At 34.4% G+C, this 21316-nt stretch overlaps 2 protein-coding genes across 2 annotated transcripts; both read left to right on the top strand.

Annotated features, from left to right (window-relative positions):
- Positions 1-9819: 9819 nt before the first annotated feature.
- On the top strand, positions 9820-14702 carry LOC136821038 (uncharacterized). Its single transcript, XM_067077273.1, has 3 exons — positions 9820-9935; positions 11329-12883; positions 13120-14702. The coding sequence occupies exons 1-3, from the start codon at positions 9923-9925 to the stop codon at positions 13460-13462; spliced, it is 1911 nt and encodes a 636-aa protein (XP_066933374.1). The 5' UTR covers positions 9820-9922; the 3' UTR covers positions 13463-14702.
- Positions 14703-17067: 2365 nt separating this feature from the next.
- On the top strand, positions 17068-21068 carry LOC136821039 (homeobox protein Nkx-2.8-like). The gene is made up of 3 exons (XM_067077274.1): positions 17068-17312; positions 18930-19132; positions 19856-21068. Exons 1-3 carry the CDS (start codon positions 17138-17140, stop codon positions 20285-20287), a joined length of 810 nt encoding a protein of 269 aa, XP_066933375.1. The 5' UTR covers positions 17068-17137; the 3' UTR covers positions 20288-21068.
- Positions 21069-21316: the final 248 nt, after the last annotated feature.

Here is a 21316-nt window from a genome sequence, read left to right as displayed (position 1 = left end):
TATTTATCAAAAAGGTTAAAAACACTTCTCTTGATAAGCTAGCCCTCCCCAAGTTTTTTTGATTCGATGGGACCGCCTTTCTAAGCTCTCATTTACGAAGAATGATTAACTCTTAGCTGGGTATTTTAGCGAAAAAAATAAAAAGAACCCCTCACTCTTTAGTACTGAGCTGAGGTATAGAAATAAATTTGTTAATCCATTCAACTTAATTAAAGATCTGAAAATTGGACTGAACTCTTAAATAGGAGCGTTATAATGTTAGAAAATTATTTTTTCTTCGTCTTTATTTTATTTTTCCTTCCCCAAATATTTCTACCAAAAAGCAATTTACTTTTTTTGGGTATAAAACAGTGCATGATTTAACCATTGAAAACTTTAAAACAATAATGATATACAATCATGGACTTGGATGTTTGAGAAAAACACTGGAAATACTGGAAAAACAATGGAACGCCCCCCCCCCCCAGTGGCAAATGTTTAGTTTTTCCAGTGAAAATGAAAGTTATACAAGATCTTCATTTTCATCTTCGCTTTTGGAATTTTTTTAAAGAACTTTTTATTTCAAATTGTTCCACTCGCAAACATCTCTCCAATGATACCAAATTTATAAAGATTGAAGAACTCCTTCAAAAGTCATAGGTGAATGAAAAAAGAGTGCACACTTATCGTGAACAGACTTTACAATCGTGGACGAAAATTGTGAGACAACCCCCCTTCCCCCCTCTCCCCCTACTCACTAATATCTTTCCAATGATGCCAAATTTATAAAGATTGAAGTATTCCTTCTAAGAGTTATAGGTAAATGAAAAAAAGAGTGTACACTTATCGTGAATAGACTTTAGAAATAGTCACAAAATTTTTCCTGATGGGAAAGGAGCACCAAAGTCTCCCTAAGTCTTGACCAAAACTCGAACCCAGTCCATTCGTTCGACTAAGATACCCCTGTCTCACAGACCCACTTGGATCACAGCCCAACTGGGAAATTTGGCAAAAATTTCATCCCCGGTGGGAAAATACCCTAGAACTTCAGCCCCATTGGGAAATTTTAATCGCCACTGAGGAAAAAGGTTCCACCGGGGCTGCGAGACAGTGGTTTACTAAAGCTTTTGATATGCTTAGCCAATGCTTCAGTTTCTTCAAGATTTGAGCACATAAAAAAACTTGTAATCAAAAATAGAATGTTGACTTGCACTTAGCACTGTAAAAAGTATCTTAAAAACAAATTTTGAGATATGGACAGGAATCCTGTTTGCTTTAGGCTGAAAAAAATACAAAGAGAGTATTTGAGAAATAAACGATATTCAAGTTATGACAAACCACAAAAACATCACTGCGTTATACTTAAGTACTGTGGCTTCCAGGAATTCACCTTTTTTTTAACTTTACATGCGTTTTTTTATAAGAATACACTTTACAAGAATGTCCATGATAAAAATGGCCAAAAAATTAAGAATAATGCTAAGAATATCATCATCATGGAATTTTGCTACCAAGCTAAGAATGCTATTTTTAGAGCATTTTCAATTATAAATTGTCAATTGCCCCCCAAGTAAGGCAAGGCTCACACTCCTTTCACAAAAAATGTCATTTTATGCTAGACGTCTGTACTAAATGTTAAATCTAGTCTGAATTAGGATGCTAACCTAAGAATGCTGTAAGAATATTTCAGGATGATCTTTCCAAAAAAGTTAAGAATATCCATGATAAAATGGATTTACACCATTCTTATTACTAGTCATAGCTTTCACTAAATGCCCACGCAGAAGATAATGTCATGCACTTATAAAGCTTTTAATGCTTTAAAGATTTAAAGCAGTAAAAATAATCAGAAATAATTGATTGATTTAATTATTGAATGATTGATTAATTGATTGAGGCATATGCTTGAAAAGAAATATATATTCCATTAACACAATACTTGAAGAATTCATACAGCTTGATAATTTGATCAAATTTAAGGAAAAGCTTCTCAAATATATATTTCAAAAATTTATGGTATCATTAGCTTACTGGTTTTCACATCTCCTGTTTGTTTTTTTCTCCCAGTTTCTTTCTTACAACAATATATGTCATGATTATAATTCACAATAGACCTTTTCTGATAATGCCGCAGACATCTTAGAGTGTAGGCAAAATATATAGCGGTGAATAAATCAACAAGGCAACCAATCCGAAATAGCTTGCTTTTTTCATTGACTGCTATATTTCAACAATTCTCTATTGCTACTTTGCCTAATAAACAATAGTCAAGAGAATACTACGTATAAAATTTATCAAAAAGTTCTGCGCCATCTTAAATTGGGTGAAATAGAAACCAATCCTAGTTAAGGCCTGGGCTCCTCTTGTGTACGCTGTGATTGCACTTCTCAAGCAAAATCTTCTATGTTGTTGGTCAAAAGAAAAATAAAGGAATGCCATTGTGGTCTATTCAGACTTACAGTCGAGAAAAGTTGAAATGCGCTTCAATTTTTTTTCAAGTGCATAGACAGTTAGGGAAACCATCCAGGATCCTGCCATTCTATAAGCCAGCAAAAACTAAATGACACTTGTAAACTTAAGTTTCTTACCATTTTCCATTGAAAACAACCAAAAACATTGCTACTTCCCAAAGCCGGAGACCAAAACAAATTATCTTCCAAGATTATGGCGCCCTTTTGGATCTATTGTTAAGGCCATCTAAAATGTAGCCTATACTAGACGTCACCCGCGTTTTTTCTACGCAATTAACGAGATACGAGATAAAAAATCCCGGTTTTTAGTGAGGTGCTCGAAGAGTTGCGGAAAGACAAAGGCGCTCGCTGCTTCGAGGGTGGTAACGCCAACACGCCCAATATGATCTTCCAACAGAAGGCGAGTTAGTTGCCGCGCGAGTTACGTCATGCACTCCACCGCAGCGCATAACGAAGCGTGTTTAAATGAATATCATTAATTATAAGAATATCTTATGTGCTTAATTTCAGTAAACTTTGAGTGCTTCATTAAAGATGAAGAAGGTAAGAAGATAAAAAATGCGCTGGATAATTTTCATTGTAACAGTTTGATCAATCATCGCTGAAAGTTTGAAAAAGTTTTTCCGACGCAAAAGATATTTTCAGCCAATCAAAAGCACAGTGTGCTTATACTTACTATGTTTGCTACATCGTCTAGGCTAAAAAAGTGCGAAAAGACACGAACGCAATTTTTTATTGAGTGACGTTATGATTTTTTTGATTGCGGCCGCGTACAGGAACTCGCCAAATGTTCCTAACTGATAGAACTTTTTCATGATGCAATCTTTTCTCCAAGCTGAAAGGATCGAAGCCATTAAGATGATCGCAGCGCAGACAATGAAGAGACGTGCCTCCAGGAAGCTAGACTTTATTATGTTTCCGTATGAATGTCTGTTTATCTAGTCTAACCACCGTTAAATGCCTTCGGGAAGGTCCCTCCTAACTTGGAAAACCAGAATTGGAGCTATTTCACCAAACCACTGGAGCGTAAGTTATTTAGAAAAAGTTGAATATGCGCCTACATGCGCATATGTAAAGTTAAACGAATGTTAACAAACTTTTTTCAGGTTTTTGAAATAGATTTCACCACACTGAAAAAACTCTAAGTGAGCTAAATCTATTTTGAATACCAAAAGAAAAAGTTTGTTTACATTGAATGACATTCAACATTCATTCAACCGCACTTTTGGATTCAACTTTACATATGGCCATAATGCATACATTCAACATTTTTGTACTTTGCCGGTATCTTGTTTTAAAAAGTTAAGGTGGTCGTTAACACTTCTGAGATAGGATCATCTTGTTTGGGTCGATTTTTCAATTTTTGGTTTAAACTAAAGTTTGAACCTTACTAAACAATATCCCAAAGATTTTATTTGATATAGAGAAGAGGAAAGTGGAAAAATTTAGGTCTTTAGACACCTACCTGAGCAGATCTTGCGGTCCGCCCTAAACGCCCACCCCGCCGCCCGTCACGAAAACCGCAATATTCGCTCTTCTGGTCCTTGGAGCGACTCCAAATTTTTACCGTCGCTACTTAGAGCCACAAGGAACATTTCCGGAAAATTTTACACCGGTACTGTTAATAGTTCCGGATTTAAGACAACCAAAACAAACCCGCCATCTTGAATCTTGTCAAATTTCAAGTGTGGTTTTTTGGTAAAGGGAATAACTGTTTCATGGCTTATTTTCTTGTAGTAAGGAGGGCGGTCAAGGAAAAATCTCGTATAGTAAAGATTACATCATTAATAACATAATTAGTATAATTATGCTATTGTTTCGGGCTCCAACCCTAACCCTAACTGGAAAGATCGATATTCTTATAAAAAATGTTTCTTATAAAACATTGATATTTATAAGAAGTGTTTCTTATAAAAAATCGATATTCCTATAAAAAATCCCCATTGGGATCAAATTTCAACGCCACAAATGTGTGACAGGTATGTGAAACGTTTCTTCTGTTTTCTCTCTCTTTTTAAGGTGGTAGTCTACTGAGAAATGGAAAAAGTCATTTTTTTACTTTTTTTGTAATAACTTTTGAAATATCTAAGATATCTCAATGAAACTTTCCACAATGGTAGTAAAACTATTAACAATGCAAAATATGAAAAAAAAATTCTAAAAATAGCACAGACGGGGGTGATACCGACCAGGGGGTTACATACTATAGTTTTCTCCATACAGGTTTTTAAAGACTTCTAAAACGTTTTAGCAAAAGATTTTTGGTATGGTGGTTGGTATTCATCAAAGGCAGAGGATGAGTGAAAAAAAAATTCATAATTATTTTCCAGGGGGTCTGGAACCTAAAAAACGTGATTTTTGAGATTTAGAACCAATGACAGATTTTTTTGAATTTTTTCTTCACTCATCCTCTGCCAAATGGTACAAGAAACAACCCCTGAAAATTTCATGGAGCTAGCACTTTTCAATCCCGAGAAAAACCTGCATAGGCGTTAGCAAACCCCCGGAAACGCGTTTTGAGAAAATCAAGGAAAAAGACAAAAGTCTGCAAAAATGGGTATTATTTTAAGCTGGAAAGCTCCTTTCAAAAAATTTCTTCACTGAATACTCATCCAACCAGTCAGGTTTCTAAAGTTAAAGTTAAAATTTCACAAAAATTGATAAAATATCCAAAAATCAACAAAAACATGTTGCGCTATAAAGTCATGTATACATAATAGCAAAGTTTGCGGTAATCTTGCGATAACATCAAATTTGGGTGAAAACAGCCACATAAGTGTGTCAAATGAAAGTCCAGCATGACTCTCTGTAGGCATGAAAACTTTTTGTGTGCATATTTTTATTCACATAGACTAGATGACAATGAGCAATGAGCTGGCTTGACCGAAGGAAGGCTGTTATGAGTGGCGGGTGTCAGATGAGAATGTGCGTCTCCAGAAGTTAGGTCCAGTTCATTATAATGCACATTTCCATCTCTGTTACATCATGTTGTGCTTGGAAATATCTCAGTTACATTTAAATCCACTTCAAAACATTATGTGAGCCACCAAAAGCACACCGCCAATGCTCAAAACAAAATGGCGGCAACTTAAATGTTTTTCGTAGAAATCCAGCAACATAACCAATGTACAGCAACTTTATAGCTTCTGTAAGGTCTATTCTTCATTTAAACAAATCATTTCCATCAAAGAAATTAAGTTTTGATCTAAAACTTGCCAAGAAATCTGCAGAATCATGCTTACAGCTTGCTTTTCGGCTTGTTTTGATGTGTGACACTACTGAACCTACCATCTTTAATTTTAAGGATGACGTAATGCCACGGAAAATAATATTTTGACGCTCGAAAAGGGCGTAAAAAGAGCTTTCTTTTGGTGTATCACATTGCTATGTTCCGACCGAGATTGAAGAAATAAGTCCTTAGCAACGGGATTTTTTCCGTTGCTAGGGCGATTTTTCAAGCACCCAGCAGGACAAAAATGCTCACTGCGACCTGAAAAATAAAGATATCTCTCTGAAATTTCCAGGAGATGTTCAGAAAGACCTAAGGATCTCAAAACACCCAAAAACCAAAATTCGACAATTTTTTCGATGATTTTCCATTTCTCAGTAGACTACCACCTTAAGTTATTTAATTGATAATTTACTTTTAAAAACGTCCATAATATCTTCTTGAAACTATTCATACACCTTTAGTTGGGTTTTGATAGTGATATAGTTGATTTTGGTGCATTTCGGGGTTTTCGCAAAAGTGAAAGTGAAAGTGCTCTTTACTAGACTTGAGCGCAGCTTGTATTTCAAGTAACGGGGATGGAAATTTGCTTTTCTACAATAAAATGTGTTACTTTAACCAATGAAAGGGTCAGGGAATACTTTTCAATCACTTTTCACCAACTTTTAGCTTTTTCGCAGGCAAAAGTAACTTTTTTGCATGTTTGCGGTATAATCTCAGGGTTCTACGCGAAGCCATGAATTTGCTGACACATGCAAAAAAAATGGCTTTACTTTCTTTTTTATATTGAAAATTGGATTAGTGCATCAAATTCAACTGAAATATGTCAAAAATCCCATATTAAAAGCTTTTTTTCCCTTTATTTACAGCAATAAATAGTTTTAAGGCCAGTTTACGCAAAACAGCAAAAGCGGGGTTTTTTGATCTCTTGGCGGAAATATCTCAGGATTGGATGGTCCGATTGGCATGAAATTTTCAACACAGCTTCCCCTCATGGAAAGGTGTGATCTGAGTGAAACAGTTTTTTAAAAAAATGTTTTGTTGATTTTATAATTATAAAAAACAGTTTTTTGGGTTTTTACCCCCTGATTTTATTTTTTTCAATTTTTTTTTTCACTCAGATCACAGAAGGTCACTAGGGTAACATAACTACCAAATATCAAAAGCTAACTCTTTCTGGTTGCTGAGATTTTTCTGCCAAGAGATTTTCGAATCTATTTTTAGAAGTGACGTCATGACCCCCGTCTTTGATATTTTTAATTATTTTTTCTATTTTTAGAACAACATAATAAGAAGTACCATCATACAAAGTTTCAACAATATATATTGAATAGTTTTTGAGATATTCCATTTTGAAATTTTTTGGACTTTTAAAAAAAGTTTGTTAACGACCACCTTTTAAGAAGGACTTTCTCGAGTTACGACCATATGATGGTATTTAAAGCTCAAGAAGCTCTATAAACAGTAAAGCTAGTTATTGATATAATAACAGACAAAGATAAATTACACCATAATTACAGTTTGAACAAAAACATCAAATCAAATGTACGTACATTAAAAAACTTGAGCAAATTTCTTTAAAGATTCCAGAAAAAGAATTGAAATCATTGCTGAAATGAACTTCTGACTAAATTACAGTATTTAGTATTCAGTTTCAAAGACAAGAAACAAAATTTGACATACAAAACACTTTTTCCAGTCAATGAATCAGCTCATCATCATAACCAGTCTGCCATTTTGTTTGTTTTGATGATTTGCGCGCAAGTAATATTGTCATTCGTGTTATATCATACACTGTTATAATTTGCATTTATAACACTCGCTTCAGCTTTTCAAAGCTAAATCAAAACTAACAAGAAGCCCGTTAGGCGTGAAGGCCCAGCAAAAGCGAAATTTACGCGATTTTCGCGAATTTCGAGATTTCCAAAAATTCCAAAAAATGTTTAACAAGATTTCAGGAAAGGGATGTCCAAAGGATTTAAAATTTTACTGCGTCGAGCAAAATAAAATGAAAAATAAGTCGACAAGGATAATTCTCCCTTTCTTCATTTCTTAGAACAGGGAAGTGAAAAAATAAACGAAACATAATGTACAGTAGTCAATCAAAAATAAATTGAATGTTGAAAGCTTGAAACTTTCTACCCGAAGGTAAACAATCAAATTCAAAATATCATTAAATTCAACTTCCATAAGAAACAACATCATTGCATGAAAAAAGTTCTAATCTTGTTCAAATTTACACATGAGCTGCATTTTAGTCTACATTTACCATGTCCATATTCCATTTAAAATTAGTATTTATAATAATTCTGTGTCGAGTTTGAAAAATCAAGCCACCAATTCGTTGAACGAGACAGATCTAGAAATATATAACTATTTTCACACGTAGCATCATGGAAAAAGTTCCAATCTTGTTCAAATTTACACATGAGCTGCATCTTAGTCTCCATTGCCATATTCCATTTAATCGGTATTTGAAATAATTCCGTGTCGAGTTTGAAAAATCAAGCCACCAATTCGTTAAACGAGACAGATCTAGAAATATATAACCATTTTCACACGTAGCATCATGGAAAAAGTTCCAATCTTGTTCAAATTTACACATGAGCTGCATTTTAGTCTCCATTGCCATATTCCATTTAATCGGTATTTGAAATAATTCCGTGTTGAGTTTGAAAAATCAAGCCACCAATTCGTTAAACGAGACAGATCTAGAAATAACCATTTTCACACGTAGTATCATTGAAAAAGTTCCAATCTTGCTATAATTTACACATGAACTCCATTTTAGTGTTCATCAGCAAATTCCAGAATCAAGTCTTTTTGAAAACAAGAAACTAAAAGTGAAAGTCAGAAATTGATTTAAGGTATAGAATTTTCACTCAGAAAGCTTTATGAAAACTATAACATATGACAGAATGTTGAAAAAGTTTACAAAGAAAAATCACTACAAAGTTTCTTTGGTTTGAAAGTCTCTTGACCAAAAGCAAAGAAAATGTTCAAGAAAGTAAGAATCAACACATGAAATCAATCTCCTCGCTTCAACCGCCATCTTGTATCTGTTTTGTTTTGAAAACGTTTGTTGTTTAAGGAGCGCGAAATCAGAAAATATATCTTTTTTAGCCAGTACCCGACTTTCGCAAGCTTTTCCCTCTCCAGACGGCAAAAAGTGTGTTACTGATATAAAGCGCCGTTTCTACCAAAACGGATACACAGAAGGAAACACGGAAAAAAAATAGTGACACTCTCTTTAAAGGCCCACTCGCTAGCGCTGGGCCAATAAATTGTAATATGTAATAATGGTAATAGCATATAACGTAATATGAAAATATGCAAAACCGAACATTTACGGAAGAGACTAACTACGGGGATGCTTGGGCGACAAAACACAAAAAAACAACAAAATTTCGAGATTCCAGTCCAATATCTATGCGTGAAACTATGAGTGCCTCCTCGTCGCTACGCTCCTGCGGGGGCAATAAAAAAAAAGTGTGTACTTTCTTTGAATTACAGGAATAGTACCTTTGTACTGTACTTTGAAGGGGGGGGGGTTTCAGGGGGTACCCGATTCCGTAATTCCGCCAATTTTTTCACCAATTCCCGTCACACCGTCTTAAATTGAACCAAAATTCCGTCACCGAAAATTCCTTTGAAATTCAATATTTTTGTCGAAAATTCCGCAAATTTTGAAAATCTTTTACCAATTCCGAAATTCCGCCAATTTTTTTGCTAAATTCCGTTTTTCCGCACTAAAATTGTCTAATTTTCCGTCTCCGTCAGAGAACCCAATTTCCGTAATTCCGTCTAAATTTTCGCCAAATTCCGCCACTCCGTCCGAAAAAAGGGCCGATTCCGCTCCCCCGCCAACCATGAAACCCCCCCCCTTTGAACATCAAAGAAAAAAAAGAGATAATCATATGAATGGGAAGTCATTAAGAAAGATAAATATTTGTCTGTACTTTTCTCATTTGAGATTTTTTAAACCGACTACTGATGCGATGGAGTGTTGATGAGAGAGGGAAGACGATGAGAGAAGTGTTGCAATAAATCAAACTTCATTGCAGAGGTCTTCGTTGGTCTTTTGTAAAGTACCTTCATTGGTGAAAAGTCTATAAAAGCGCAAATACCTGTGTTGTTGTTATGAGAAGTTGAATGTGTTTTTTTTATGCTGCTACCTTTACAACAAGAGAGACGATCGAAATTTTAAAGCACAAAAACGAAGTCCAGCGACGTTTATTGAAATATGGCATCACCTGGTAAGCCATTCGTTTTAGTATCCCCTAAAGATTCTAAGCGTAGCGTCTCGTAAAAAATAAACCTGGGAAAAAAGTACTCGCGCTAATTTAACACTAAATTTCAAGTTTTTAAGGGACAAAAATAAGAAATTTTACTTTTTCTCAAACTGTTTTTTTATAAGAACATCCAAAAATTTTGAAGCCTTCGGATTTTCTTAACTTTTTGAGTTTTGAGCCAAATAAACGGGGAGGGGGGGTGGAAAAGTTTCGAAATTTTAATAAACAGGGGGCCTAATTGTCGGGGGGGGGGGGGGGTGCTGGAAATTGTATCTTATGAAAACCCAAAAATAAGGTAAATATAGGCTAAAATCAGGCTTTTTGGAGCAAAATAAGGGGAGTTCTTTTTGCCAACTGAAAATATTCTTGTAAAAATGAATAAACGGGGGGGGTTCCTCATAAGGTCCGGGGGGGGTAGGAAAATTCGAATCGAAAAATTAACAAGCATGGGGTGTTTATTTGGCACCTAAGAGTAAAGATGTTCTTAAAATGTTCTTATTTTTGCAATTTTTTACATTATTTTTGTCCATTTTCCAAAGAAAATCGGTGTTTGAGAGCCCTCGAAGCCTTAAAATATTCTTAACTATAAAAAAACGACTCGACTCTGTACTCTCCACTTGCTTAGGTACAGCTAGCCTAGTTAACTAAGCCCGTATTCGGCGCTTTAAAGATTTTATATATAATGTTTTCAATGAACCTCGGGGTTATTAATCCCAAATCACCCTCTAAACCATGTTATTACTAGTACAAACTTATAAAAACATTCGAAACTATAAAAAAACATTCGACTGACACTCTCATTTTGATTGGCTTAAAAATTTCGTACGATATTTTGTTAACCAATCAAAATATCGTACGATACTTTTCTTTCAACCAATAGAAATGTTTGTTTACATCAGGGCGATTACAAAAAAGCGGGGCTATTACGGATTTATCGCCCCGCTCGTCTTTTACAAATCTAAGCTAAATGTAATCAACCATATAATTAAGGTTAAAATAAGCATTTTAGGATTTTAGACTCAGGCAATTTTGAAGCCTTTGCTAGAATACAATAGCTATCTAAAAGAACAAAGGAAATTTTCGGTTTTTGCCCACTTTGACGTCATCAAAAAAGATTTTGTCAAAAGTTACCTTGTATGACATGTGTCTTGTGTGTCAAATTTCATCCAAAAAGACCCACTAGATCAAAAGTTAAGGGGTGGTACAGGAACAGCCTCCCTAGTTTTAAACCGCCCCTAAAAGCCCATTATGAATAGAGTTAACGGGATACGTACTAATTCCGACCGAGATTTATTGAATAATTTGGAGTAAGTAGGTTAGTAACTCAAACAATTGATCATTACAAATTTTGTTATAGCTCACGACCCAAAACCAGCTGACGAAGACATTTCAAAAATATTGGACACATTGCACAGCTTGATGGCGTTTCATGAAGCTGACAAAAAATGGTGTAAAAAAAGCCAAGTTTTAATCGACGAATTGAATAAGACGTCTGCATTTCTTCCTGGTATTCCATTGAGATTACGTGGAAGCTGCAAAGATGGAACTGCTTTGGCGCGTTGGTCCAAAAACAAAGGTGATAAACTATTGGAGTGGGATGTCATGTATGAAATTGGTGAGATTTGCCATCGTCCTACAAGTAAGGCTGGTGTCTTGTTGCTCCCTGCCAGCATTGTCAATCCTTTTGACATACTCAGTGAGGAGTATGTTTTTCTAAAAACCTTCTTTGCGCAAGAAAATGGTGACCATACTGGTGGCAAGAAAATGGTGGCAAGATTCCCTTTCAGGGAAACCCTCAACAACAATGATTCCCGAAATTTAGTTGATAGGCCTCGTTATCTTTCTTGCTCTGAAGTAAAGGAGGATTTCAAGAATGAGCTTCAAAAATACTTCAAAAAGTATTCAAATGTTCTACGTCAGAAATTTAGAGAGAATTTCAAAGGCGTCGAATCGGTGTGCGTGGGTGATTTAGACCAAGATGGAGTGTCAATCACCTTTGATGTTAATGGTACTTATAAAGATAATGATGGGAAAACGCATGCTTGTGTCTTTTCTTGTGATAATATCGCATCTGTGTTCTGTAGTGATCAATGGCCAGAAGTTTACAAGGGTGGGAGTCTATTGAAAGCTGGAAACGGTATTGTTACAGTTGATGAAGCAAAAGAAATCCGAGAAGGAGGTTGCCATGTCATACCTAAAGCAAACCCAATAAATCATGTTATAGGCGATCTCATGTGGCGTTGGTCAATGTCAAACGCCGAGGCATCAATCATTTCATTTTTCTCAGAGCAACAAAAGTTGGCCTTCCTTATGGTGAAAAGCTATTATTACAAATTCTTATCAAAAATTGGAGAAAATCGTCCTGATTTACCAAAGAAAGAACTATTGACTTCATTCTTTGTTAAGAATAGTATGTTTAATATTTTCAATCAGAAATGTAAACCAGCGGATCGAAGCAATAATGGTTACATCAAAAATGTTCCGGCGTTGGCATGTATGATATATAACTACATGTTAGAGAGACTGGAGAATAATTATTGCGAGCACTTCTTTTGCCCTAATATCAACGTTCTTCGCGATTTGCATCCAGAAGTTAGAGAGGAAGCCAAACTTGTTATGCAACAAAACGAAATATTCCACAACGCGATTATAAATAAGAAAGAATATGATGACATAGTGAAGATTTCCCTAAAGTTTGTTGATCCTTTGGGACCATTGGACCATGTAACTGACGACCTGGCCCGTCACACAAACGAGATATACCAGGCTGTAAAAGAAGCTTTCAATCCAGCTGAAAAAGGCAAAGAAACCCTATCTGCTATTGCGTTTGAAGATGGTACTGTGTTGGAGATTTTCATAGATCAATTCCATATCGTCAATACTGATCAAAGTAAATATGACAAGTCAATAAGGTAATTTTTTAACGAGCCAAATTTCTTAGAATTTGATTGACGAGCCAAGTTTCTTAGAATTTGACGCGTTTTAATGAAATCAACAAGATTTATCATTTTGTGGCGCAATTGCTTTTCGCCAAATACAGCGTGCCCCGAGAAAAGTCCTGTGTCAGACCACATATATAAGTAGAAAAAATAGTTTGTGTATCACAAAATCTATATCTTATTATCTAATAATCTCGGTATATTTATAGGAAGATGAACTCACTTTGGAAAAATACAATCAAACCCCTTCACAGAAACAATTTCGTCATCAAAGATATTATTAGCAGCGTTACACAACAAGGTCAAATCTCACGACATGAATCAACCGGTCTAGTCCACAATTTATTGCGTGGTCCACTAAAAGAAGCCAGTATGGTTAAACTTAATGATGGAGTCCAAATATTCCGAAAATCATATCCCGATTTATTGGAAAATCCATTTTTCCATGCTCGAATTCCGATTCCGTTTGGTGAAGTAGTGGATATTCGCACCCCTGGGACCAACGTGAGAAGAGATGAACAGGCTCAGCCATCGAATTGCTTAATGTCATGATTTCAATTTTTTTTCTCTAAGATTATGAACAAGGTTCCAGACAAATGGTGCGAGATGATATGAGTGGAAAGTATCTGGAAGGACTTAATTTGAAGTAACTTAACAAATCCGACTAGTAGGGGGTAAAGCTCCCATTGCACAGTCAACTCTTTGTAATTCGATGAACCCCCGTAATTCGATGAACCTCCATAATTCGAATTTCTCTGTAAATTCGAACTAAAACAGTGGCCCCCTCAGATGGAAAGCCCTTTAAAGTTACCTTTATAATCCGAATCTTTCTCTAATTAGAAGAAAATCATTGGCCCCTTGAAGATCGAATTAGAGAGAGTCAACTGCAATATCTGAATTCTGCAGGCTACGTTGCTCAATTCTCAAAACACAAGGGTGAATCTGAAGGTCTGAAAACTGATGGTAAAATTCTTGCCCTGGAAGTCAAAGAAATCAAAGTATTAAAATTACAAACATTATTGTTTTTACATAAACATATATTATTAAAATGAAAATTTTACTTTCCATTATCACTCCTCAAGCTTTGAAATGTGAAGATTTCTAATCCGGCTAATTTATTCTTCATTTACTTTGGGCGAATTGGCAATTACAAAAAAAATTAAATTGAGCGCAAATTAATTTTGACTATCAATTTGTATTGTACTATTGACCATTTAGAATTGAGTTTTCGACTAATTAGGATGATCATAAACTTTCGTGGAAGAAAATCTCATAAATTTAACTTTTCAAAGTATATTGTGATTTGTATGTAAACTTTTGCTATTTTTTTCAGATTATTACTAATTTTAAATCAGATTTTGATTTTAAATCTATTGACCCAAAATTACTAAAATAAACTTAAAAATTACTTTTTAAGTGGTTTAAGAGAAAATATTATGATATGATGATCATGGGTAGGTTTTGAAAAAAGTATACGGTAGTTCTGCGAGAAAAAACTACCGTGAAGTCTTATATTATAGAGTCTACATTTGGGATTCCATGGTTTACCTCTAGGTGAACGAAACACTTACGCCAATTAATTATGTAGAGTAACTTTCCTTATCCCCAATTCTTATATAATAACGATATTTTTTTATTGTACTAATTCGCCATTATTACAACGTGATTTATATATTATACTGATACCAAACTGTTTTTTTTTTTTAATTCTGAAAAAGTGATTTTGTGAGATAACCGAACTCCGAAGTAAAAAGGATCGAATTTCGAAATATATGAAATACACACTTTTCCCAGAATTTTCCAGCCAGGTAATTATTTCACCCCTAGGACTAAATCTTTTTCGAGAGCATAAACTTTCACAATGACTTAGAGGAACAAATACTTCTTAAATAATTGGATTAAAACTTTTGTCTTTTGATTTATGAAGCTTTTAAACAGCCTAAAACTAGCTTTCCCTGAAAGTTAGGCTGTGGAGACGGACTGTAAGAATTGCTGTTACTCCCAAGTGTGTAACAGTAAACCACTCATTGATAGTTTTCGATTTTCTGTGCGGCTCCACTCTACTTTTGTGTGCGCGTTTAATAAAATCAGAATAATTCTTTCATTAAGCTAAAAAGTTTGAAGTCTTACATATTTTCGCAAAAAAAAAACCAAAACTCATAATGAGTCGCGAAAGTTTCTGCTCGTAGAAGTTTGTATGATTAAAATATTTTCATAATTCATATATTTGTAATTTTTTGTTTACGATTTTAATAGCTTATTATCATAGATGCATGACGGTAAATTCTTTTTTATTCAAAAGCACATACACATTTTGTAAGAATTTTTGAAGAGTTTGAATATTCTTAAATTTTTGAGTTGTTTTAATCATTTTGTAAGTATCTTTGTGTGATTTCTTAAGAAATTGGGTGTTTTAGAGTCTGCAAAGCTTAAATGTTCTTAACTTTTTGAGTTGTTTTAGCTTTAAACGTGTTTTTAGAATTGTTCTTGTTTTAATCATTTTTGTGAGTATTTTTGTGTGATTCTTGAAAAATTTGGCGTTTCAGAGTCTACGAATTCGTCTTAGACTAAAGCATACTCTTGTCTCCCAAATAGACGGGGGGGGGGTCCGAATAAGCAAGGGGTAGGAAAATTTTCTAAATTTTAATAATCAGGGGGATGGAATAAGAGGGGGGGGGGGTAATTTGAAGACAGAATTTTTTTAACTGATATCAATTTCAACAGCAAAAAAGAAACTTTAACACATGAAAACGTAAAATAAGAACCCAATAAAGAACCAATACTAACAAAAAGGAAAATTTTAACAAGTTTAAGGTCTATCTACACTGTAATAAAATATCAAAATTCGAATTTAATTAGCGGGGGGTCTTAATAAGAGCAGGGGGATGGATTTTTTTTCTCTTAACAATTAGTGGGGGGGCGTCTATTCGGGAGACAAGAGTACATAGTCTACCCTTTCGTTAGAGTTGTTTATAGGGGCCCTTTATACTATATATTTTTGAATGTTCAAAATTCATGATATTCATGACGTAACGTTTTCTACAGAAATACCCCGGTTTTAGCCAGTAGTGGCAAATTTAAACTAGTGGCAAAAACCGGGGTCTTTCCGTAGAAAACATTACGTCATGAATAATATGCATTACTCTAAATAAGGAAATGCAGAGGCATAATTTTTAGAAAAAATATAATAAAAAACAGAGTACTCTTAAAAATAAAACGACTGGAAAATCTTAAAAACCGATTAAAATCGATTAGTTTAGATAAACGACTATACTCGAAATAAAAGAAACCTTGACTGAAAAAAATATTGATTCGGTAGATTAACTTTAAAATGTATAGGAAGGAAGGGAGTGGTCTATAATTTCTGTTTTAAACAAAAGAAAAAGATTCAAGATTTTTTATTGATACTTTTTGACAAGTGAGTGTATTTATAAAATTAAAAAAAAAATTTTTTTTTTTCGATAGATAAAACAACAAAATTAAAAGAAAAACGAAAGGAAAAAAATCACAATAAAATAAGCAAAACCCACTTCCCTGCTAGGCTAAGTGATTGGCTCAAAGATGTTTAAGGGGATATTTCTTAAGACTTTTTAGTATCAAACTTAGAATCTTTGATTGGAATTAACTAAAAAGATCAAATAAAGTAAAATAACCTAGGGATATTTCAAAATACCCTCTGGAGAGAAAAATTAAAGACTCCCTAGTAAGTGTTTTTTTATTCTCGAAATCAAAGTTTATATAAAAATCAAACTTTTTCGCATAAACAAAAGTGTGCAAAAAAAGGGGCCACCTACCCAATATAATTGACTTAAAGTTCCTTATTGGTGGAATTTGAAAAGAGGGGAGGGGAGCTATTAAAAGTATAAAGTTAATTTTTTTTCTTTCCTTTTGTTCTACTAATTATTCTTCTTGAGACAAACAATAGTTTTCTGAAGTTGATTAACTTTCTTTTGTTTAAAAGCTCCCATAGAACAATAACCACAATAGAGTATTTTATTTATACTTTGATTTATAATATTTTTTGGAACAAAAGAGTTGCAGGGGGAGGTCAACCCCTTTTTTGATAGTTTGTTTTAATTTGGTTAAAAGCCCATCGAGTTTTTCTTTTCCTTTTTTGCGTTAAAATAATTCCGATACAACGAGTAAATTTCACACAGTTGAGAACGCTTACTCATTCGCTTTCAAAACATAGTTTGAATTAGCCGTCGGGTTTTACTCTAGGAAAACATGTCCTTTAGTATTGATGCTCTTTTAAAGCCTGATCATAAGGAGAGAAGAAATTCAGGGAGTGAAACCGTAAGGCATCACTTTCATTATGATTTTGACGATTATGGAAGTGTTAGATCGTATCGAGGAGAAGACCAAAGAAGACGGAATGTTGTGGAAGACTTTATTAAAAGTGGTAAGTAAATATTTTGTCTTCAAGATCAAGTTTGTACCCTTCTCAATTTTCTTTCAAGACAAGAAAGTAAGATGATAAAGACACCTCTGTCTCACAGCCCCGGTGGAACTTTTTTCCTCAGTGGGGAATAAAAATTCCTTTTGAAGCGGGGCTGTAATTTAAGGGTATTTTGCCACTGGGGACGAAATTTCTGCTTAATTTTCCAGTGGGGCTGGGGTCCCAGTGGGTCTGTGACACAGGGGTGTAGAAATTAAGACGACAAAGTCTGAATGCGAGAGCCCTGTCCCGTGAAAAAAGTAAAAGCGTGTCTTACAGATGATGAAAAAGATGAAAGTTCCAAAAAAAGCCTTTGTGCAAGCATTTTTAGCTACTAGTATAAACCTTCATCCAAGTTAAAAGGCTGGCTCTGACCATAGTCAAACAATTTGTTAAGGGATTTGAAGATAAAATTTTGTTTGGGTTCCTTGACATTTTTAACAAAAAGATTGCCTTTACAAGTTATTTGATAATGTATTCTGTCAAGAGTAATTAAGAATTAAATTACAGAAATGACGTTATGAACTTTAAAAATAAAATTAATAAAATGTTACATTAACCTCTTAACAAAAATGCTTTTCTTTCGAAATTGTTTTAAATTGTCCGCAAAGAAATGAACTGTTTTAATTTTTTTCGGAAGAATTTTCTAAATAGATGTATCAAAAATTATGACCGTTTTTCCACTAAAAATCGGCATGGAAAATTGGTCAAAAACCACTTTTTTAAGATAAAATTGATTCAAAGAAGCTTTCACAAAAATGTTCCGAAAATCTAATTTTAGTTTGGTTAAAGATCATCATCTAACACAAAAATTTTTCAAAATGTTTTTTCTTCGCCTAAAATAAGGTCCTCGAAGTTGAAATGCTCTTTTTCGCAAAAGTCTTCATTTTCTTCTTCATCAAGTTTTTTAATCGCATTTTTTAAATTTTCAGATTTAGGAATAGTTGGCCTAGCAAAAAATCTATAAGATGCCATAGTTTTGAGGCAAAAATCTATATTCTATGCATGGCAAATATGAAAAATTCACTATGGTCAAAGCCCTTAATACAGTAACGCCATACCTCGAACACGGACGGGGGACACAGTAAAATTGTTCGAGTTATGGAAATTTTGTTTCGAGGTATCAGGTTAATGTAATTTGAAACAATCGAAATCAGCCATATTTGTTTGTTTTTTTTTATTTTGACATGTGACATTTGTTTTGATTTTGTATCCCGCTGCATACGGTTTGTTTACAAATTTCGCCATACTTTTATGTCCCTTTAAGACACGAAATCGGATTGATTAAAATTAAAGATAACAAAGAGATTCGAATATTCGGTATTCTAGGAAATTCTGCCTCTGTGGTGGGTGTAAAGCCCGGTTGAGGCACTCAGGTGAAAATGGGACCGGGACGTGCCGCTGGTCAGGGTCCCTTTTCTAGGTTCTTAAAATATATGACAGTGTCCCAAATTTACTATTTTTAACATTTGTACCTGCCAGAGTCATCTTTTGGTTATTTTGGACAATTTTCAGGGTGGAAATTAGAAAAATTTATTTAGACAATGAAAAAGATATATGATCGATTTTTAAACTCTATAGGTCCAGATGAACTGCTTGAAGAACACAATCACAGTCTTGAATCACCAACGACTTCATCTGATGTTAAGACACACCGCAAAAGACGGATTCTCTTTACAAGAGAACAGACGTACGAGTTACAAAAAGTCTTTCAATATCAACAATATTTGACAGTTCCACAACGTGATTTCTTATCAAGGAAAATCAACTTGACACCAACACAGGTATGAGTATTCATGATAGACACCACTGGAGAGTCTTCTGAGAACTTTTTCTATTTTTTAAGTGACGTATTGGTTGGAAGGTTTTAAAAGTTCTCAGAAGACTCTCCGTGATATCAGTTTTAAGTTTCTTAATTTATTTATAAGAACACGAGGCTGAAAATTGGCCAAAACCTTCAAATAGATTTCAGCTCTATCAAATATTTATGAACAAACTAAATAAGACATTGCTATATCGTATAATTTTCCCGCCAAATAAAGGCTTGAAACGAATGAATAATGTTCTAAAGTCACATTATATTAAGAACATTTTAAGAATAAAATTTAAGCATAAAAATTTCAAAGAGTTACAACAGCCCTGCCTAAGCTAATCTAGCTAACCAGATAACAGCTGTAGAGTTTTCTCAACGCAACACGCTGAAGCTTCAGCGTACTGGGCCAGAAAATACGCAATCTGTTATCAGGTTAAGTCTATCAAGTTAGACGACTAATTCAGACATAGTAGAAATAAAGCAAAAACTAATGGAGGCAACAAATTTTAGTTTACACAAACTAAATGCCATAACAACAATCGTATTATGCCTATACTGCTGTATTACACGCATTATAAACGACTCCAGTCAATTCATGAGCCAAAATTTACCGGTTCGTGTATGGAACGTAAATGTTTATTTTATCAACTCTAATCAACTCTGTTTTCTGAATTTTTTTTATTTACTCTTTCAGGTTAAAATTTGGTTCCAAAACCACCGATACAAGTTGAAGAAATACGTTAAAGAATGCCATTCAAAACCAAAACCCAAACCCAAAACCACATCCTCACATCAGGAATCAAAAAATTCCACAATTTTATCTGGTTATGACAGGCCACCATTCTTAATGGAGCGATTATCACCTCTCTCTAGAAGTGAATTACGGACATACCGTAGTCAATCACCACCGGAACGGCCGACAATGTATCCATTCCGGAAGCCGTATACACGGGTATGCAGTAGTCCGGATAGGTTCCCGTCGTATAGACGTTCACCTCCTTATACGGCGTCATCAAGTAGCTTAGGTTGTTGCGAGTGTGAAAAATACGCTCCACCGCCCACTTTAACGAAATGGAAGAGATGCGAAAGTGAGTCTGGTACATCGGTTAGCGAAGAAAAAGATTGAAAATATGATGTAATCAATACGAGGATTTAAGCGTATAATGTGACATATGAAACTATCTAAAGCTCTAAAGGCTAAGCAAGACGCGATTGCTGCTTTTTGGAGAAAAAAAGAAATGTAACCGCTTCCATTATCAGAGAGTATACCCAAAACTTCTAACTAACCATCAATACAAACTACAATGGTTTCTGACTACAGTAAAATAGATCGAAGAAAAACTAGGGAAAAGCCTCCCTCCCTACCTTTGGATCGAAAGCTAGAGAAAAGGGAGCCTTCGGATGCCATCGACTGCAGTTGGAAATTTATGTAATAGAACTTCGAGGAAAAACACCGATTCGATAAAAACGAAAACAAAATAAACGAAACTAATGACGTGTGTATGTACACTCTTTCTTTTATAAGAACAATTTTATAAGAACAATGACGCTCAAAATCACCAAAAAACAAGAACAGCCGACCCTCAGCAAAATTTTACTGGTTCTTATAAAAAGAAAAGAAAAGTGTGTATTACTTCCTGATCTGACGACTGAAAATTTTAAAAGTTTTTGAAGAATGAAGAAATGAAGAATTAAATTGCGAAACTGAAAGTTCCAATGTTTTGAATCATAAAATAAACAATAAAATTAGACAATAGACGATAAAATTATTTTGTAAATATTATAGATATAATTCTATTTTTGATAGTAAATGAAAAAAGTTGAATAACATGGTAAATAATGTAATGGTAATACAAGTTACTACATTTCATGTTCACTCGTATTTGGAAAAGAAATGCTTTTACATATACAACGAAATATCGGTTGATCTTGATTGAAAGCACATGCTCCTTGAAAATAACTGGTTGTTAGTCACTGGATCACCCTAAAGGGTTCCTTAATCCTACTCTGTTCGATGCTGTTATTGCGTGGGCGGGGCGCCGTAAGGTGTGTTCAACACGCTATTCCTTCACTCTTCTACCCCATCTTCCCCCATTTACTACTGCAAGAATTCATTATTCTTTTGCGTCTGTAGTTCAGCTTTCCTGTCAAATGA

The sequence above is a fragment of the Clytia hemisphaerica genome, unplaced genomic scaffold (assembly GCF_902728285.1).
Source record: "Clytia hemisphaerica strain Z4C2 unplaced genomic scaffold, Clytia hemisphaerica genome assembly, whole genome shotgun sequence".
Lineage (NCBI taxonomy): Eukaryota > Metazoa > Cnidaria > Hydrozoa > Leptothecata > Clytiidae > Clytia > Clytia hemisphaerica.
Note: the sequence above shows the minus strand (reverse complement) of the source record. Positions and strands in the feature narration are given on the sequence as shown.